This window comes from Akebia trifoliata, chromosome 4 (assembly GCF_017979445.1).
Source record: "Akebia trifoliata isolate Shusen 1 chromosome 4, ASM1797944v1, whole genome shotgun sequence".
Lineage (NCBI taxonomy): Eukaryota > Viridiplantae > Streptophyta > Magnoliopsida > Ranunculales > Lardizabalaceae > Akebia > Akebia trifoliata.
Window position 1 is genome coordinate 45,376,357 of NC_141378.1, and position 23,136 is coordinate 45,399,492.

At 33.1% G+C, this 23,136-nt stretch overlaps 1 protein-coding gene across 1 annotated transcript in view; it reads right to left on the reverse strand.

The window, feature by feature from the left end:
- The window catches only part of PDR2 (phosphate deficiency response 2), a 44,363-nt gene extending 32,153 nt beyond the window's left edge, over positions 1-12,210 (reverse strand). Inside the window, exons 1-3 of the mRNA XM_086441510.1 lie at positions 11,940-12,210; positions 6,716-6,984; positions 2,969-3,061 (exon numbers count right to left, since the gene is read on the reverse strand). Of these exons, the coding sequence (XP_086297636.1) occupies positions 2,969-3,061; positions 6,716-6,964 (342 nt within the window). The 5' untranslated portion in view covers positions 6,965-6,984; positions 11,940-12,210. The remainder of the gene's footprint in view (positions 1-2,968; positions 3,062-6,715; positions 6,985-11,939) is intronic.
- Positions 12,211-23,136: the final 10,926 nt, after the last annotated feature.

Genomic DNA, 23,136 nt, shown 5'->3' on the forward strand with positions numbered 1-23,136 from the left:
AAATCCGCAGAAAAAGTACAAACAATTATCTTTCGTTACTAACAATATCCCACCTAAACAAGAAATCTTCAAAAAAAGAACCCTCTAAACTCCTTAAACTCCTTAAACTGCTTATACCAAAAAAACAACAAACCAAGAATATTGAAAGTAAGTTCTTACAATGAACTTTCTTTCCCATCAAACATGTGCTCATTTCTCTCTTTCGCCAACCCCCAGCAAATTGCAAAAGGCGTGAGTTTACAAAGAGTCTTCGACTTGCCAGAAAAGGAAGCATTCTTCCAAACAACTAAAAGAGCGATAAAACAATGTGAATGACACCAAGGAACCTTAAACAAAGATAGAAAAAAAAGACCACACCCCGAAAGCTAACCCAGATGATCCACCGCCTCCCCAGTTGTTTTACACAAGCAACAATAGTTAACCAAGATAAGACCCTTACGTCTTAGAAGATTAATCATAGGATTTTTTTTTTTTTTATAAGTAATCGTAGGAATTTTATTCAAAGCCACCAACCAAATGAAGAAGGAAACTTTGGTCGGCACAAAAGGACACCAGACAACTGAGGAAGGAAAGCAAAATCTTGGTTTCCTTCAACAAGTGAGTAGAAAAACGTAACCATGAAGCACCCATTTCTTTTAAAATGGGTTTTGAATAAAAACCAATAATGTTTCTTATTATTAAATTAATTGGAAGAATAGAGCATGGCTTTGAGCTAATCGTGCATAGTCTATGATTAATCAAAAACCTGCTTTGATTAGCCATTGAACTTAGAAGTAAAAATATTATTGTGAAAAAAAAATGATTTTTGGAAGAATTTTATAAGAAAAAATAGTGAAAAATAAAACAAATTTCCCTATGATTTCAATTATCTAAGCAAAAGAATTATTTTATGAAAAAATTGATATTTGATGATCAAGAATTTCATTACAATTTCATAAATGATTTTATTATTTTTGTGAAGGAAATTTAAAATTTTGGATTGATGAAAAAATATTATTCTCAAAAGAAAAATAAAAAGATAATAGTTTTTTTAAATTAAAGTCATTGTAGATGTGATAACTTGTGATGTTATTGAGAACGTGATTTTCAATTGAGTGTATGGCCAGTAGCGAGATGCTTCGACGTACATCATATAAGTCACGAAAGAGAAATGTGAGAGAAAAGAGAGATGAGACATGCTTCGATACAAGGATCATGTAAGACACGAAAAAGGGAAAAATAAAGTGGAATGCTTCTGCTTTTTGCAGCGTAAGACACAAGGAAAAAAAAGAAGAAATGAAAAAAAGGGTGTATTTATGATGAATGATAGACAAGGTATTCAACTCACAAACTTCGTTGTTATTTTATGTTCCACGTTTTTTGAAAATGAGAAGTTCTATATTTCGGGGAAAAAAAATAGTTTCACGTTTTGGAAAAAAAAATATTTACTTCTATATTATTTTAGTAATCTATTAAGAGAATGTCGTGTCACTTCCAAAACGACACATAATTCTAAGATAACAGTTGTGATGCCTAATTTCTTATGTAGTATGGGATACATAAGAACTTAACATCACAAGAGAAGTTCAGGAAATTCCTTTCGATACTTAGTAGAGAACAAGATTTAAAGATAGTCGTACAAAAAGTTTTACTGAAGATCGCATGCACACCAGATTGGCATAGACAAACATGACTAGTCGATGATCATTAATAGTCTATAGTAGTCAAGAAAGAAAGACCCACTTATTTGGCATGTTTCTTAACGCCTTGGTCAATGACCAACCTAAGCCAGAAAATCAGTCACCCAAGTATGGCAGAGGTTGGCCACATATAATCAAGAACTAATGGTCCACATCAATGAAGTATTGAATCAATCGTATCTTGACTGAGATGTTCACATCAGTCGTCGCCCTCAACTCTCTATTATAGTACTTTGTCATTGTATGATATATTATGGATTAATGTTATAAGTTGTTTTTCAAGCTTATGGCAGTATTTTATTTTGTTTTATTTCACAGTTATTGAGATCTTTTAGCCGAATTTATGTTTTAATAAACTTGCATTGTTTACAAATGAATTTGTGTGATTAACCTTCATACTAGGACTATGATTTAGAAATATACATTTCTTGTTGGGTAACTCCCCTATTACTCACCCTACTAATCATCCCACTTTCAGGAAATTCCAATGATCGACGATCAGATTTAGGACTGTTGCAATTCCAAGATCAGTTAGGTTTGTGTGTTGTGAGCATTAGTAGATAAAGTAGTCGGTTTATGTTGAGAGACCAGATTAGTATATTTTTGGCAAAACGTGCCAATATATTTTTTTTGCTATATATAAATAATGGGAGTTGTGAGATAGAACTAATGTTTTTGTTCATGTATCGTCTCTAGTTATGCTTTTGCTGCCATGTATGGTATCATTGTTTAAAATTGTTAAGTTATATGTGTTAATCACTGTATGGGAAATATCTCATACCTCGAGATTCTAACACATAATCATGGGGATGCGTGTTAAGATTTTGGGGTGTGACAAAACAAAATAACTTTTAAGGCAAGTAGACAAAGATCTCAGATACTATCATTGCCAAGTTTTATAAGACCAAAAAAAATTCATTTTTGTTAATATTTTTTGTAAAACTTAAAAAAAAAATAATAATAATTTGTAAGATATTTTTTATCGTACCAACCTTTTATTGGACTATAGGGACTATTTTTAAGGATTTTGAACTTAGATGGGATTTGGTTACTTGGGTTTAGCTTTAATTGTTGTTTTGTCTTTCGTGTTGTATTGTATCTCTGTTTCGTCTTTGGAGCTCTACTCAACCTCCTAGATTTCCCTAAAAAAAAAAATACAAAGTTGCAGTTTATATAAAACATATATCCACCATATAGATGCAAACTCCAAAGTTGTAATTGAAATAAATACAATAATTACTAAAACTTATAAAAGCCAGGTTTTAGGAATAAAGAAAATGCAAACTTACTGGTCTACGAAAATGAAGTTGTACAATTTCTTTAGAACCAGAGAACTTTGCAGGAGTGATTTTGCAGGCATCTGCATGGTGAATATCCTTCACCTGCCAAAGCAAAAGAAGGGACAATTACAATATCACAAAAATGTTGGAGCAAAATTACGTTATTAATTTTACAGTCTCTCAACCAAAAAACAGTGAAAACTTAGACAATAAAGTATGAAGGGAACACACAATCCCAACACTAATTTCATAGGTCCTCGAAACCTCCAACAGTTGGTGGAAATGTATAAGTTTGCATCGAATATAAATTATGGTGGACAAGTGCATATAACGATATCAACTTTGAACTAAAAGATGAATAGCAATTATGGGAGTCCAAATCCCCACGAGTATAAAAGTGAACTTCCCTTGAAATTTTGGAAACTGAACAATCATATTAACAACTGAACTTCCCTTGAAATTCGAAGACTCAATAACTGCAACTATTTTTGTGAGGATTTATCAGAGAACAGAGGCACAATACAAAGCAAAAAAGCCCAAGGGATCAAGATGACCTACCTAGCCAATACAAGGATACATCGATAGCAAGGTCACCCCCCCCCCCCCCCGCGGCCCTCACACACACACACACACAAACAAAAAGTGAAGACCCCTGTCAGTACTGAGATCTCATTGGCAACCCAAGTATCAAAGAAGAAACCCCTTCATTCTTTGAAAAGAAAATACAGCCTGAACATTAAGGCTTTGATGAGGATGGCATGAATGTCTTACTCATTGCCCTCAAATGTAATTCGGTTTCTCTCTTTCCAAATACCACAACAAATTGTGAAAGGGATCATCATCCAAAGCAACATCAAAACTCAAAGAAAAGGTCGACATGAAACATCCCCCCCCCCCCCCCCCCCAATAACCTTCTAAAACTGAACTGAGCATTATGCAACCAGCACCAATCAGGACAAAGGAGGAACTTGAAATGGCATGGACAAGAGGTCAGTGGAAAAAATAATAAATGTGAAGAAGGAAGATAGATGAGAAAGTGCATTATCAAAGAAAAGACTATGGAGTAGAAGTTTCAATCATGACTTCTCTTGGTTGTGTAATCTAGTGCTCACATCCAACATTCTTTCAAGGTTTGTTTGCAATATACACCAATTGTTTTTATTGAATACAAGCTAAAGATCTCAAAAGTGAGTTTCTTTTTTCTTTTTTCTTTTTTCTTTTTTCTTTTTTCTTGATAAGTTTAATTTATTAAAAAAACAAGACAAGAAATCCTCAAGGAAAATACAAGACAAGGGAGGAAAATAAATATAAAAAAACAACGCGATCACTCTATGATTACATTCCCACCTAAACAGAAAATCTTCAAAAAAGAAAACCCTAAACTCCTTAAATTGCTTACACTAAAAGAACAACAAACCGAGAATACTAAAAATAAGCTCTTGCATGGTACTTTCCTTCCCCTAAAACAAACGTAAGTTCCTCCCTTTCCACAAGTCCCGACAAACGCAAAGGGGATGAACTTCCACAGAATCTTCCACTTGCCAGAAAAAGAATGGACTTTCCAAATACAAAGAAGAGAAACAACGGGGAAACAGAAACTATTAAGGGGTCTCACTACATCACCTATCCTCCCTAGAAGCGAATGCAATCCCCCCTACCCACTTTGAATCTGATATGCTCCCCCAAAACCCCTCTCAAAGTAGAAATGGCTCTCCACACACCACAACCAAAATAGTAACCTACTAAGCCGGCACTCCCAACCAAGTGGATCTTCCCCAAACTTAAGAAGCCACAATTTTCCTTCAAAGCTCCTCCTTTTCGTTACCAAACCTCCACAATGACTTACCCAACAATACCCTGTTGACGGACCTTAATCTCCTAATTCCAAGACCACCTAGTTTCCTAAGACGGCGCACTAACTTTCAATTCACCAAATGAAACTTGTCATTACTGCTTCTGTCATTCCATAAAAAGTCCCTCACCAACTTCTCCAATTGAGATTCAATCCTACTTGGGAGAGTGAACAATGATAAAAAAATGCATCGGAATACTAGACAATGTGCTCCTGATCAATGTCAACTTCTCTCCCTTAGAAAGGTACTTGACTTTCTAGGAACTATGCCTTTTCCCGACTCTCTCCACAACCATCTCCACACCTCACTTGTAGTAGCATCCAAAAAAACTAGTGTATCATCCACAAACTAAAGTTGCGTAACTCTAGGCCCTATTTGAGACACTCAGAACCCAGACAAAGGCACCCACAAAAGTAACTCGAGTAACATCCTGCCCAAGGCTTCCACCACAACGTTGAACAAGAAGGGGGAGAGAGCGGGGGTCACCCTGTCTTAAACCTCTCGAGTTTCTAAAAAAGCCAGCAAGGCTACCATTGACCAAGATAGAGAAAGAAGTTGAGGACACACATGTACTCCTCCAATAGATCCATTTCCCCCAAAGCCCATCCTATGCATAAAATACCAAAGGATATTCCAATTGACATGAATGTAAGCCTTCCTTATATCCACTTTACAAACTAGACCAGCTTTCCCCAACTTGATCTTAGAATCTATACACTCATTAGCCACCAAAACACCATCTAGAATTTGCCTCCCTCTAATGAAAGCCCCTTGCTCCTTGCAAATGATCTTGAGTATCACCACTTTCAACCTCTAGGCTAGAACCTTAGCTGAAATCTTATAAGTAGAAGTCACCAAATGGATTGGCCTGAAATCCCTCAACTCTTCGACCCCAACCTTTTTAGCAATCTGGAGTTGTATCTATTGATTTGATTTTACATGTAACAAACACACATTGGTAACCAATGGTTCCAAAGGCATTGGAGCTCAAGCCTTGAGGCTTTCAAGGAAATGTCATTTTTCCATCAAAGCCTTATACCCACCAAGTCAAAGTACAGGTTTAAAACGGCAAGGTAACTATGCTTATGCCTCATTCAAAGATGGACTTCGGGCTTGGGGGAGAAGCACGACTTTTGGTGCTGGCTGACCAAATGCATATGGGATGTGTTGTATGTATTTATTGATTTTTTTCATAGTATCATGATATAATAGTCCTTGTAGTTATAAAGCTGACCTAATTATAACAAGTGGAAGAGTAAGAGAATACAACCTAAAGAGAAATATAACAAACAAGCATAACATCTTAATGAAATCTTTTTCTTATTTAAAAGAAAAAAAAAAAAAAGGCTTCTTATACCATAAAGATGTTATCCTTCCCCATATTGAATTGGAAAATAGAGTGGAAAAAAAAAACAATCACATCTTTCAGTTAAATCCTCCTACCCACAAATGCTCATGTGCATACTCCTAGATTGTGGAACTTTCACCCCTCTTACGCAGTGGGCACTCATGTGGCTTATCTTAAAAGGATAGGGTCGTAGTTAGAAACCAACTAGATTTTAGAAAAATTGAGCTTGCTACCTATGTAGTTACAATCAGGAGCCCTCATCTCTAATATCAGTGAATTGTCCAGACATTTCTACAATTATATTGACTGTAGTGCCTCTCGGTCAATACAAGGGTAACAAGAAATGGATGAAGGATCCATATCAGCAGGTGTATTCTAAGATAAATAAATGCAAGGATTGTCCCCTTTCAAGTCACTGTCAAGCTAAATATATAGCAAAACAAGCAACAAATGCATGACAAAATTGGAATATATATACATAGAAGAAAATGCATACATAAAGAGTATGTCACAAGAATATAACTTTAACATTAGGAATCAATCTTGATTGCATACCTTACTATACTGAATAAAACATCTGAAATCAACAGACCAAGCCGTGAAAAGTAGCACCAGAATGTGAACCGCAACCAGCCCACCAAAAACAATCATGGCATCACCAAAGTTTATGCTTGGAACGATGGTAAATAGCCAAACTGCATAAATAACAGCGAATGGCCACACGTCCAACCGCCATGACCAATGTCTCTTCTTCAGCAAGCCAACTCCCTCGACTACTTTCCCATCAACTTGTAACTTTGACATCTCACTTCCTCCCTACCAACCTATATACATGCCAGAAAGGTCTCAAATTGTATTTAAAAAATTTTGAATAAAGAATCACCCCATTCTACATAATCCCTCTTTAAAGTAAAGTAACTATTGAACCGAAGTACGTTAAGTCAAATTGATTCTTGAAAGATCTAACAAGCTTAGATCTTTAAATTGAACAAATCATGAGCAATTTCATTAAGATCTAAACACCAAGTGATGTAAACCCGTTATAATTCGAACTAAATTACCAGAAAAATTCTCTCCTAAATTAAAACCCTAGAAGAAACTGATCTGTAAACGATCCAACTAAATACAAGAAAATCAAAAACGTTCAAACCCGAAAGTTTAACAGAGAAATCGATCAAAAACATGTAGAAATTAAGGCAAAAAAAGTTTAATGGGTTTTCAATCAAAGATTCATTCAAGAATCTGGAGATTGGCATCCACCGATTGAAATGACAGCAAAATGAAACAACTTCCAATTCCAACTCCAACTCCTTTCCTTTTGTCGCCAAAATGTATCATACTATCATAGCTACATTTTACCTATACAAATACCCTGACCTATGACTTAAACTAAAAAAATGCCATCGGTTTGAAAGCAAAGCCAGGCTCATCTGGGCCCTAATCCAATTATCTAGTCCAGACCTAGAAACCTATTCAAGCAGACCTAGCCCTAACCTCTCCCACATTGGCCCCGGATAGCCTCGGTCGGGCATTGTTTCAGGCTTGAAAACTGACATTATTCTTGAAACCGTTATTCAAATTCCAAATAATGAAGCAGCATGCAAAGATTTGGAAGTTGAGGAATTGAGATTTGTTGTTAATGAAAAAATGTGCTAAGCTGATAAATAAAAGTTATGATGCCACGTGTATTGAATAGCATCACCAGATTGGTTAGCTGGAGAGAAAATTGCGGGAGAAAATAGTTATAATGTTAAGATTTTATTTTTTACCCTTTTATTTGTACATGTGGCATCTTGCATTCGTTTATCAGTTTGGCACACCTTTATTTTTTGTTAACCACAAATTCAGACTTGAAGATATGCAAGAGCTTTTAAGTTTGATACTATTGAATTTTGATTCATAACTCATGTGTTTTCTAGTTGAGAATGGTTTTTTTTTTTCAATCCTCTACTGTATTCAGTGAAACTTGAGGCCCAAAAGGTTTTACTTCTTTCGAGAGTTGTAGAGATAACTCTTAAAGTCTTCCGCACTTCCCTCCTCCTGCTTGGTTGTCGGCCTCACATGCCCACACGGGGGTCAATATGGAATGGGACTATAGTCCATTGTGTTTCGGAAAACCTTAATACATGTATGTGCACACATGATAACACACACATGCCAAGCTAGGTTGGATCTTAATTTGAGTTTCCTTTTGCTATTCAAAGCATTAATATTTTTTGTAATCTTAGCCATTAGATCTCTTACGTCCTATACCATTGGATTAACGATTTTGTCTATGGGTCTCCAACGTTTTGTAATGACCCATTTAAAGCCCAAACGGTGCATTGATTGAGTGGATCGTTGCCAAAACTATTCTTTCATTGATTGAGTAAATCGTTGGACTTCTCTTGCAAGTAATATAAGAAAAGTAAGTCTTAGGGTTTCATACACGGACAAGCAACCATATCTTCCTTCCCAAAAAAATTCCTTTGTTGTTGCTTGTACTACCAGGCTAATCAAGTTCACCATAGACCTGTTATTTCTGAGTGCACGATTAGCAAGACAATGATTGTTTGAATATTGGAAACTAACCGCCATACCTTTTGTACCATGGATATCATCCTAAAGGGGCGTGAATATGATTTTAAGGAAAGTGGTTTCTCTATGCCTTAGACACATCATAAACCGATAACTTCATCCAAAGCTCTTTCTTCTTCAACCTATTACATATCTGGGTTTATTTGTTTCAAGATCACAAATTTTTCTCTAATATGAACACAAAAGTTTCTCTGAAAGATTATGTGAAAAAAGTACACAAGAATTTCTTCAAAAACCAACAATTTAATTGATAGTTACTTCTTTACTTGTTTCTATAGAGCAATAACAATAACAACAAAATGCAAATGACACAAATGTCTCTTCTTCTTTTTTTCATTTTTTTTTTTATAATTTGTAATTCTCTTCACCATCTTCCTATTTTCTTTTTGCTGTATTACAACAAAATGTGCTTTACTGCATAGTAATTTGGGAACACATTTTTTAGATGAAAAAAGTCATTTATTTGGCAATCAAAAGTAATTTGGTACAAGTTGGTTTGTTCCCCAATTTTTTGGTGTAGAAAACTAAGTTGGTTTGTTCCTCAACTTTTTTGGTGTAAAAAACTAAAGGGAAACAATTGATCAAACTTGGCCGTCTATCAATTTTTGAATATATATGTTAAAAATGTGTCATAAGAAATGCGGCCCCTGTCAAGGCAAGTAATAGTAGTACTACCCACAAACGTTGTAGATTAGAAGTCCCAACATGTGGTCAAGCTTCTATCTAGTAAATACAACCTTGAAGGACATTGATGCCCATTGGGGACATCTATACAACTATAAGCAGTCATACATTATAAGAACCAAGGATTGTTTAAAGTTCTATAATCTATCAACAAAACCTTCAGTTGCTCCAACAAAATATATATAGTTTATATTCTAAAACTCCAATTATCATTCCCAACATCTTCAAAAATCAAAAGATGCTTGTGAGGAATGAGTACTCTGTTTAATATGGAGCATATAAATGTGTAGCTATGAAGGGAATTAAAACCAATGAGAAAAAATTATTCTTGACAATCATGATTTTATTTTTTTTATTTTTTTATTTTTTATAAATATAAAATTTTCCATTGAAAAGAAAGGAGAAAAGGTGGTTGAGATAACCCCCAAACATCAAGACAAAAAAATACAAACAAACCAAAAACAAAAAAAAAGCCAAGAACAAAAGAAAGAACAAAGAAAAAGAAAGTTCCACGCCCGATATGGGGCTACGAGTCACAAATGGTATCCCAATTGAAAACAAAATCTTGGTAGCAAACGCCCTCGAAGTCCTTACTCATCTTCGACCAAAAGAATAGTAACCCCAAAATCTCTAAATTCACCATATGAGATGAGCTCTCCTTACTCTAGAACACTCTATTGTTGCACTCTTTCCAAAGACCCCATACAATGGCTGAAGGAAGGATAGTCCAAAGATACCTCTTTCTAGAAGAGAAGATATTGAATCTCCAACCCTACAAAAGTACGAAAAGAGAAAGAGAGAAAACCCAAACCACCTGGAAACGAGACAAAAAGAACATCCAAATACCAAGCGAGAAGGGACAATGAATAAGAATGTGGTTGACGGACTCCCCATTCTTCGAGCACAGGTAAGAAAAGTTTAGGATGATCCAACCCCGAGAGATCAGATTGTCCAAGGTTAGGATTCTACCCAAAGAAGCAAGCCATAAGAAGAAGGAAACCTTGGGTGGTATAAGAGCGGACCAAATGGACAGTGAGAAAGAGACCTCACATTTTATTGTTTTTATGTCGGTGTCCCGACCTATAGGCCCAACTAGCAAGGTGAGGCAATATCCTACCTGAATCCATTGGGTACATACCCACAAAACACACATACCAGGTAAGCGGGATAAATTCCTATCGGGTGGCCAAGAAGGGAGCTTGAACTCAAGACTTGTCCCTTTTTGGAGGGAGACCATGGCCATTAGACCCAACACTAGTTGGTTCTTGATCATCATGATTCATTATAGAAAAAAGAAAACCTTTGAGAAGATTATAAAAAGCAACTCTATGTAGATTATTGAGAATATGAGATATGAGAAAGTCTTAAGACGTGAATCAAGGAAAATTTCTAAAACCTTTTTCAAGGTATACCAACTCGATACATCGTCCGATGTTGCAGACACACGCAATCCTTGGTGGGCCCACTAAACTCAAAAGCAATATTATCACAAGTTCATCAGCTGGGTCCAGCTAGGTATCATTAAGCCATAGCCAGTCCGGATTTAATTAATGCGCTAGAGAACTATGAGCCAGACCTACTTTGCAAGCTCAAGATCAAGCCATTTTCCTTTTTTCTAGCAGGGCATCAAACCAGGTTAGTGGGCCAATTAATATCTTTATCGATATTGCCAATTCGAAAAAGCTACCATTTGATCCAAATTGTACTCTTTATAGCGGTTCACACATAAGGGGATAGACCAGCCAAGAGAATGTGACAGATTGGATAGTAATAATATGATATTTAGTGTCGATTTTGGTATAATTTATAATATGATGCAAGCTTTTAATTGTAATACACCATTGATCATCAACTCTGGTCTGAAAGTATTCCACCAACAAGAAGCAACCACGTTGATTCATCTATTCCAAAGGTTCAATTGGTTCACCCTCTGCTTAATTTCACTACAGAATAATTCATTAGAAATATCTCAGTCATCTCTTGAAATTCAACTTATGTTCATCAACCAGGGTTAACAGTAAAGCCACCCTCGGAATTTCAATTTATCAACCAAGTCTAGTTGCCATCCAATTAGCCAGAAGTCAATTTTTTAATTGTAATCCATTGTTAGAACATCAAATCGGACACACTATTTTTTCAGAATACCCAACTCATTTTAGTTCATAATGCCTGAAAGTTCAATTGGTCAACCATATTGTTCATATGTATTGCCCGAAAGACAAATACTAAACATGTTTTAGCCATCATCCCTGGAAACTCCAATTATATCAAAACTAAAGATCGCAGCCCCATATGTCTCCAATCAGATCTGAAATTTTGGATTTTTTTTTCGCACCCACTCACCCATATAAACAGACACTCGTGCATGCAAATGTACTTTTTACCTTCTCTTGCAACTAGACTCACAGTTTCAGTAAAATTACTTAATATGGGATTCAAGTATGAGATACCCCTTAAATTAAATTACTTAATCAAACAACCAAAAATCACAAATCTGGGACTGAGTTTTCAACGATACCTGGACTTGAAAGATCAGAGGGACTGAGAGATCGATAGATCTGAGTTTCGATCGAGAGAGAGGGTGATAGATCAGAGAGCTCGAGGGCGACAGATCTGAGAGAGGCCGAGAGCTTCGTTCGGTGGGGATTTGGGGTTTCTTCGTCTGAGAAATTGAGAGAGTTGGAGAGCTTCCTCTTCTTCTAAGTGAGAGATCGAGAGATCAGAATTTAGTGAGAGAGAGAGAAGTGAGTTTGGGTTAGGGTTTTTCAGAGAGAGGACATGAATGAGAGGAGGATTAATGGGGTGCAAAAAAACCTTTTACTTTTCTGTTTTGCGTTTTAAATGATGTGAGAGTGTTTTCACTAAATAACAAAGAGTTTAGGGAAGGATTTGTAAAAATAAGTACGTTATACTCTTAAACGCAGAATTAGATCTTGGCCGTTAGGTCGAGCAACGATCTGCGGCGTGGATCATTAGGACACCATTCATTCCCCGTATTTTGTCAATCGAACCCTCCCCAAACAAACAAAAGTAGAACACAGTGAATTTTTTTTTTTTTTTTTTTTTTTTTTTTTGCTACCAAGTGTTCGAGCCAGCTTGCGCGCACCACAACTAGTCTCGGGGAGAACTACCACAACAACCCATCGCCATGGTCCCCCAGTTAAATCATGAGAAAAACCCAAGAGGGGAATCGAACCCGTGACGTGTGTCTAGCCCACACTTCATGTGCTCGCCCTTACCACTTAAGCAACTCATGGGTGGGTTTTATTTGGTTTTTCATTTATGTATAATAAATTGTGGGAATGTGTTTATAGACAAGACTTATCCAATCACGATTAATACAATCGTTTGTATAATCATTTGATGCATAAATCCATTTGTTAATGAATAAACTCTATTTGATTTATGAATGTTAGTTTTCGTAGAAATTATTTTTTTAAGTATTTAAGAATGCATAAACTCAAAAGTTTAAAAAACTAACTTATTTTTGTTGATTTACTTATGATATGGAGCACATTTTTTTACATATAATTATGTATAAATACAAATTTTAAATTTAAACCTTAGAAAATTTCAAGTTGTTAGTCCACCGTAATCAATTGTACTATACCTGTATAATTATTATCATCATCGCTTGCATTGCAATCATCTTATGAATCATTTACTGCTTCAACATATGTTTGTTTTTATTCTATTTTTGTTATGGAATCTCGTTTGTATGGCATCCACATCCAATAATTATGATTCTTATATCTCAACCTATTTTTCTATTTCTTGATTTTATCAACCCTTAGGCTTAGATGGTCTTCCTATGGTTTGAACTTTTTCCTGGTGACGATCCAAATACTACCCTATCACCATGTTAGGCCATGCACTTTGAACACTTCCCTTGCACTCTTCTAATATAACAGTTTCATCAAGGTCTTTCTTACAATGACATTAATATCAATTATTTCCCTTTGGATTTAGGAGTAATTGTGTAATGCCATAAAATTTTCTTATGTATATCGAAGAATTAAGTCAACTATGTTGACCTGATTTCCTTTTATGTTTTAAAAAATATATATTAAGAATAAATCGTATCATTGTCAATCTAAAAGAATAATTTGCTATAAGGAGAATTTCACAAATGAAATGTATAATTCAAGGAATCTTACTATTATTATGATCGAAAAATTAGAACATTTAGTCAAATTATATAAATTTCAAAATTTATAAAATAAAAAAATAAAAAAATTATTAGTCAAATGAACATTACAGTTGAGTTCAAAAGAATCAAAAAATATAGTTTAGACTATAAAAATGCTTAAACCCGAATTTTATAAGATAAATTACTAAAATATTAATTTTATTAAGAAACTTATGACTTAAGGGGTATTTTGATAAATAGAGAAAAATTGGTGAAAATTTTTAAAAATCCGAGATATACAGTTAGAATTGGTCTAATAAAATGGACATATAGAAAAAAAAAAAATATATATATATATATATATATATATGAAAAAATATATTAATTTATTATTATTAAAATGTTAAAATAAATAATTTTTATAAAATTGAGTTTAAATATGATTACTTAGAAAAAATGGGCTAATTTCAAATTATTAAAATGTTAAAAAGTGATGTATAATTATTATTATTATTATTACACTCTATTATATTAGAAAAATTTTGCATGGACCAAGGGATCACTTAGAACATGGATTGAGGTCCACATTTTAGCCTATTATATGTGATCTTGAGCTTGAAAAAACAAAATTCCAAATATATATCTTGGTGTTAAATCACGATTTTTAAAATGGACAGTCATTGAAATCCTAGATTTAAAGTTTAAATTCAACGATGAAAAAAATCATTTTTATTTCAATTCTATTTTTTTAGAACTCAAAAAATTTTATGTTCTCCATACATGTGGCACTCGATAGTGTACTTGGGAAACACGTTAACATGTGGTTCATAAAAATAGATGGTCCTTCGGTCTATATGACCACATATCTAGTGTATATTATTATATTATATTATAAATGTCTGTTACTAACTTAGTTCTACAAATATCATAATTTTTACGTTTTATATTTTTATATAAGGTATGTAACTTAATGTTAGCATCATTTGTGCGAGAGAAAAAAATAACAAAGACAAATCGGTTCTGAATTTAAACGTGAGTAAGTTCGTATATATAGTCTTCGACTTCAATTCAAACATATATCGGACGTGAATTAAGATCAGACATTAAAAAAAAAATATTCACGATGTTGAGACCTATAAAATTAACAAATATTTTATTGAATCACCAAGAAAATTAGTTGAAAAAAATACTTTAATCTCATAAATACGTGTAAAACTTAACTACAAAGATAGAAAACTTTTAATTTTAAATTTATAATATAATTTTTCAATGAAATTTATTTTATTTATATTTTGATAGTTAATTTTAAATTTATTATGATTTAAATTCAAAATTCATGCATGAAATTATAAAATAATTTATTTTATATGTTTTTTATGATATTTTAATGATGTAAAAAAAAGAAATGAATTTGAGTGAGTTTAACGATAAAATCAATTTAAAATAAATTTATTTTTATAATAAATTTCGTAGAATATTCATTTTAAAAATTATTAAGATGCATTATTTTGAAAGTGTATTTTCATTGGATAATAACTTATAAAAATGATATATTTAACATAAATTTGAATCAACAATGAAAGTCTTAATTATTTAGAATCGAAAAAAAGATTATCGATTGTATGTGTTCATGTTGAGGAATTTTTACGTTTAGAGTGCTTTTAAGCACTATGTAAGATCTATGAAATGCAATTAGGATGATAATTATGGGACGGTGTATCTACAAGTTTATTACTTTATAAATTGTTATTTTCCATATATTGCTACATATTTATAATTCTAAAATACCTGGAAAGATAATCACATTTGCAAATTTATTTCCAATAAATTTTAAAAAATATAAATTATGATTTTTATTATCTATTAAAGGTTAAAAATATTTATACGATTAATCGATAAGTCTTTCAAAAAATAATCAGTTAATTTAAAATAATATGATTTTAATATTCTCTCCGGCAATCTAGGATAGAATTTGAAAATACCATTGTACCTACTATTCAAGAAATTCATATCTTATCTTTATTTAAAATAACAAACTATAATGTAAAGATGATTTGTAGATTACTAAATTGATCGAGAACACATGCATACCACATAGGTATGATGAAGTTAACTTATCAAATAATCACTTATAGTTTACACTTGTCAAACAATTGATCTCCATTATGGATCAACAATCAACTGGAGCTAAAAAGCATGATTACTTAATTATGATAAATTGTTAAACCAATAATAAATTCATGAACTAATGATGAGTTCCACATTGGTGAAATACTAGATTATTAGTATATATATATCGATACTGTTGTATTGGTTATGTACCTTGTCATTCTTATCAAATACACCATCATGATTGATATTTTTATGGCATATTTATATTTTTTTGTAAGATGAAAGTTATTTCATTATCATTTTATTAATAATTAACATGTTTTCAATTTTATTCATTTTATTTACTTATTTAAAATTTTGTATTATTTATAATAGATTAATTTGTTTAACTATTCATGTTAAGACTATTAATTTGAAATGTGAGTTGACTATTGAGTAACTTCATAGTTACTCAACTTGTTAGAAAAATAATCAGATGTCCTAACTACTGAGATGCTTATTCTTGATAGGGGACATTATACAGAAGGATCATAGAATTAGGATGATGAATACTATTTTTGTTATATGTGAAAGGATATTTGAGTTTAGTAGAATTAATTTTGTGTACTTTTGAATTTCATTGTATATATTGACATTACATGTGTTGTGTCTGATATATATAATGAGAGTTTGTGCTTATGATGTCGATAATTATCGATCGATATGGGATGTGTTATTGATGTATGTTACACTTTTAGTTTTACTTATATTTATATTTTTTTAGAAATGATATATATATATATATATATATTCGATATAATATGGTGGTTCGAACACTTGTTGGAATGCAATTAGAAATATAGATTTTTATTATACATGTATTTTTATACAGATGAAATTTTTCATAAGTCTAATTTTTATGGAAAATTCTATAAAAATTATTTGTAAAAAATTCTTGATGTATTAAAGATTTGAAGATTTGATTTCTTTTTATTCTTCTCTATCATCGAGATTAAAAAATCTAGATCATAAATTTAGGGCATAACAAAATTGAGACATAACATGACACATGATCACACCATGTACATAATGATGTGTTGAGCGATGAAATGATAACCTAACTTACATAACCCTAAAATTCATTAATAAGATTTCAAATACTATCTTTTAGATTTGTTAACTATTTGTAGCAACAACTTTAATATTATTGTCTACTAAAGTAAGAATTTGTGTATAAAAATAGTCGTCCCCTTTCTCATGATCCTTTAATAAACTCAACTTGCTAATTTATGCAAATGAAAAAAATACTAACTAAAGTTTACACTATATTGAATTCACTTTATTTGAGAAAGTCCTTAAAAACTAGATAATTATGTTTTTGACTAATTTCTGACACTTAATTGATAGTTCGATGTAAGAATTACCACAAGTTATACAAACAAAAATCTCTCGTGTATAATATTTGCAATACTATAAGTTTTATTACATTTGACATTATTTATAATTCTTCTATGTTAAAAATGGTATGAGAATCCAAAAAATAGAAATTGATGCTCATAGCTTATTGCACTGAGGTATTGATATAGAATTTGTGGCTGACATTGACTTCCCTGCTAATGATGTTGAAAACTCCATATACTTGATTTATAACACTAAAATATTTGCTTTAATATTTAAGTCTAATGACAAAAATAAAGATTTTGTAGTAATCACTACGCAGGTAAGAAACAATGATGATAGCAGGTTTACATTCATCTACTACAAACTCACAAGAACATGAAACCTTGTTTGTATTCGAACATGTACATGAGCATGTTGATCAACCAAGAATGATGGCTAAATAAGCTATGATTGTCTAAAACTATCTAAGCCTTTTATAAAATTTGATTGTCTAAGATTCGTACCTTGATTACATTTCTTAATTGATTCACTTATATTTTCATTTTGGTTGAAGGTGTCACTTAGCTAAGTGGTTAAGCCTTGATTAGTATAATGTGCATATATATACTTTTAGATTTTTTAAGATTGGTGGGAATAATTTTATTTTCATAGGAGACTTTAGTATCTTTTGGTATGAAACTCATAAGTTTTAAATTTGCAATATATATTTGGCTTTTCCTTTGATATAAATTTATATTAAATAAGTACCTAGCTTATCTTTATGGGGTAGATTCAACATTATCTATCTATAAAAATTTTCACTTTAGCCTTTCAGGATTACAACTATTTTATTATGAGGTAATTCGTTTTAAAAACCCAGAAAGTTTATAATCTAGTGGGAAAAATGTCAATATCAGGGAAGTTTTAAATATTTAATTTCTTGCGTAGTAAAAATGTCATATCATAGTTTGAAGGTAGCCTCCTAATCGATATTGGTACTAAATATCATATAATAGTCTAATTATCAACAAAAATGTCACCTTTCCCCAAGACTTGATGAGTAGATCCATTGTTATATTAGACACATGGGCACTTGACCCTAAATCTATAACGCACGATGAAAGGATCTTGACAGCTAGACATACATAATTACTATAGTTTTCCAAAGTAACTGTAAGTTATGAATATAGGGAACCAATTATCAAAGTATTCAAATTTCAAAGAATTTCCCCAGTTATGCATAATGAATTATAACAGTAGGTGTTTGCGTAGTTGGATTTGTGGATACCTGGGAAGACTCATCAGAAAGTTAATTAAACCAAGCCAACATGCCATACTTATCCCAACAAAACTATTCAAAATGCCTTGAAAGACCATAATACGAGCATTTTATCTCACCCCAACCACCACCGTGGCCACCACGACAACGCCTATCACCGTGACCATGGGAAAACTCAAATGATTCACGATTTGATACCAATATAAAAGCTTTTTTGGGTGAGGGAAAATAGTTACATGTCTAAGAGAAGTAGATTGAAAAATGAAAGAAGGCATTGACAATAATGAGAAATGACTCACCGGTCAAAATTAGTTATTTAATAGAACTACACTAAAGATATAAATTAGATAAGAATAAAGCAATCTAAAATTCTTCTTCTTGTTGTTTCAATTGCTCAATATTAAAAGTTAAAGATTGATACTTTTGAAATTCTTCCCATATACCTCAAAGAGAAGTATAATATTGGTCAAGAAATCTATCTCCCGACTTGGTAGTTAACATTACTGTATGCAAATCTTATATTCTAGAAACATTTTTCTCCTGAGAATACATCTCGTAAACAAATTCTCAATTTTGTTTTATAATTTTCAAAAACATCACGTTCAAAGATATCAAGGGTTTCATGCTATTCCACAACTAAGTCATCACCATAGAGTTTTCACTATGCCAATTATCATATCTTTTATCATCAACTGGTGGTGAATCTTCAACAAGGTGTTTTGGTTTCTTCTTGGCACATAGAAATACTTTAATAGAATGCGCATAAAGAAGAAAAATAGTGTCATTCAACAGAAGTAATTTGTGCTTAGACATAACCATTAGAAGTCAAAGACAAATCACAACTTTCACCTGGGATGTCAAAAATAGGATAAGATTCCATGGGGAATACTGTAAGGGGCAACTAGACTAAAAATATAAAACGTAGAGATTTTGGATGAATTTGCAAAACCCAATAGGAAGTCAGGAAATCAACTTCGATTAAAAAAATAAATTATCAACTGAAGGCTTCAAAAAATTGGAATGAGTTTAGAATGACCTCTATAGACCACCAATAAGGGAACATAAACAACAAAAGGTGAATTCTCATTTAGAATTTTAAGAAATAAAAAATCCTTAAACATATTTTCCAATGAGCAAAACCCACCAATAATCTTCAAACACACAAATATAAGTTTTCAAAAATGAAAAAGGGGTAGGCACACACAAACCACACCTAGATTACCATTAAGGTTTAAACAAGCTTCAAACAAATAAACCCTAATGGTTTGTTTGTGGCAAAATCATAGGATTTAATAACCTGGATAATTATATAAAAAAGTAAAAAGAATGGAAGAAATATATAGAATTGAAGTATTAAAGGTGCTCTAATACCATATTAGATTGAAGAATCCGAGTTTGAGAAGAGAAGAAGACAAATAGGAGAAAATGATAGAGAGAGTTTAACTTAATAGATCTCTCTTTTTGTATATATAGACACGAGATTTTTTATTTTTGAATATCTCAACTACTTTGGGTTTGGAGTCACCCTTATCCTTTTTGGTAAAAGGGTGTGAATGGTCACCTGAGTTATATTTTTTTGAAAAACGTGTTATATTGGCATTTAGTGACTCGTACGGATAAGGTCTATCAGACCAACTTTTGATTCTAAATAAGAGGATCCATATTAGGGAGTAGGGAAGGTGTTAGGCACCCTACTCCCTCCATCATTGGTGATAATCTCAGATTCGATCATTTGAAAATAAAATGAGATAAAAAAAGAGAAGAAGATTGGAAAGATCCGATATGTGCCCTCGAGTGAGGAACTTCGATGTTGGTTCAAATCATTAAGGGCATCCTTATTAAAAAATGGCCCTTTGATGGTTCAAGCCTTTTGTGGTGTGTGCTTATATGTGAGAAATGAGAGAAGTAGAAGAAGGAAAATGGAGGTAAGAGAAGGGGGTATTCTTTGTCCAAAATCCACATTGATCTTCTTAACCTTCTTTTGACTTTCAAAGTGATGAGTTTTCCTTAACTTTTATTCAATGGAAGATAGAAGATGGGGAGAAGATGATGTTTGACTTTAAGAGTAATGATTAACTTAAGAGTGAGTTGAAAGTTTAGTAGTGTGTTGAGAGTAAAGGGTTAAGAGTGATAGTATTTTTCTTAATCTTTCATTAGGTGAGAATTGTGTTGAGGATGAGGGGATTTTATAGAATTTTGAGAGTTATTTTTAGGGATAAAATTAGGTGAATGATGATAATAAGTAGAATGATTTGAGGTTTGTCAGAGGAGGTGTGTGTGAATTGAAGGAGATAGAAGGGTATTTGTGGAAGGAGGGTAAAATGGGTTATTTATAATCCAAATGGGTTGGATCTTTCAACCCATTTAGGTTGAGTGTTTGGTAGGGTGAAATAAGTGGTATTTGGTTAAAGGAATTGGGGTATAAGAGAGTGGTTGATTAGTTGAGTGTTTGGTAAGTTAAAGGGGAGTGATGTTTAGTTTAAGAGAATGATAGGGTGTAAGAAGGTGGTTGATTAGGTTTTGGGAAGGTGAAGGAAATGATAATATGTGTCAAGATATGTGAAGATTAGAGATTTAGATGAGTTGATTGGAGAAAATGGGTGTTTGATTTAATAGGAAGGGTGTGGGTTTGAATTGTAAAAGTGGGTTTGTAGGGAATAATGAGGGTAGGTAGGGAGAGGTATGGGTTGGAGATGTGGGTAAATGAATTTTTTAGAGAAAAGATGATGGGTTGATGTGTAGGTAGATAACGTTTTTAGAGAAGAGTGATAGAGGTAGGTAGTTGGATGAGGGAGATGAGTTTAGATGGTGACATATGTCTCACCTTGATAATCATGTCGATTGGTTGTGATGTTGTACTTGGGTTGAGTATGTATAGTAATGGGTTGAATTGCATTGGGCATAGGTATAGTAATGGGTTGAGTGGGTATAGTATTGGGTTGAAAAGTTAATGGGCTTAGGTGGTAGGTTGAAGAGGAGTGGGCTTGGGTTGAGTTGAATTGGGTTGTGGTTGGGTTGAGAAGTAGTGAGGAATGGTGAGGGGTTTTTGGTGCATGGGTCACGTGAGTAAGGCCTTGTGCCATTTATTGAAAGAAAATGACAAAATATATTGAATTTTGAAGGTCTGGGCCTTGGGGCCCATTCTCATCTTTTATGCATTTGCATCTAGGGCCCGGTTAAATTTGGGTGTCTACAGTATATATGTTTGTATGTGTGGAGATGATGACACTTACATAATAAGTTAATTGACTTATGGGCCCAATACTATCTACTACATAAGGATAAAATAAATTAAATCTAGAACTCTAACAATAACAAATGGTTAGAATGGTCTCATTGAAGGTGATCATCCTTTGATGGTTTCATACATACTAGTATTAAAATGGTGTGCAATGTATCCCAAAAGTCTAGGCATATTTTTTAGTTGGCAAAGAGTTGATTGGATCATCTCATGGGAAGAGGTTTCCATACGTAATTTATTGTCCACTTTTGTGAATGGTTCATTCTATATACCCCCAACTTTAGGAATTTTTTGGGCATTAAAGATGATGGAAATCACCTCAAGAAGATAGTAGCTTCTCTGTCATTTTGGCATGCTATATACCCCAACCTTGGGAATTTTTTGGGCCTTGAAGATGATGGAAATCACCTCATGAAGAAAATGACTTCTCTGTCATTTTGGCCATTTTGATGTCTAATTATATGAATATATCGAGATGTCTTCTACAATTGGAGATTTATTAGGCTTTTTGGATATAGAAATCCACTCATGAAAGGAGTGACTCATCCATCTTCTTGGTCATTTTGATGTCCAACTTGCATTTGGATGAAATGTCTTCCAAGTTTTGAGGTTATTGTGGGTCTTCATGGTAAAAATCACCTCATAGACATGGTGACTTTTCTATCATTTTTGGCATCTTAATACTTTAGTCATATGAATGTAGGCAAAGTGTAACGGTCGGGACCCACACACTATAAGAATATTGTCCGTTTTGAGGCCAGGGGCCCACACACGACTTTATTATCCCCCTTACAAGAAAACTACTTCATTAAAATACAAGGTCCAAGTCTTACTTATAAACCAAGATCTTGAACGATTCTTGACCGATGTGAGACTAAGTTTCACCTCTCATTGCCATTCTACCCCACTACCACATGCCTCAAACTCATGTTGCACATGAATTTCAAGCCATGTGTATAGCCAATGGAGCACTTGTGATGGTGTGACAACTTACCCTACCCAACAAGGAAAGCCATCATCGGCTTTGATACCACTCGTGATGAACGAAACCCATACACTATAACAATATTGTCTCCCTTGTAGGTCAAGGGCCCACTCATGGCTTTGTTCTTCCCCTAATAAGAAAAATGCATCGTTACGATATAAGGTCTATGTCTCACTCATAGACCAGGATCTCGAAAGGTTCTTGATCGATGTGAGACTAAATTTTTAGATCACATTGTAAGGTTTTTAGCTTAAAGTCTTAAACGCGCCTATGCATATTGTAGCTACATGAATTTTCAAGTCTAAAGATCATTACTACGTGAATTTGGAAATGCTACCATTCTTTATAGTGATTTTCATTTGATTTGACGTGTTGGCCTACTTAAGATCTAAGTAAGGGTTTGATTAAATAAGGGAAGGTTTTAGACACCCCTCTCTTTCCACCCAAGGGTGATAACCTTATAACTATGATTATTTTTAAATAAATAAAATAAAATAAAATAAAATATATTCGATTAAACGTCGATTTTGCACCCTTGGATGCGAGGATGGTTTTTTAATGTTGACTTAAATTAAGAGGGTCATCTCATTAAGAGAAGAGATCCTATTAT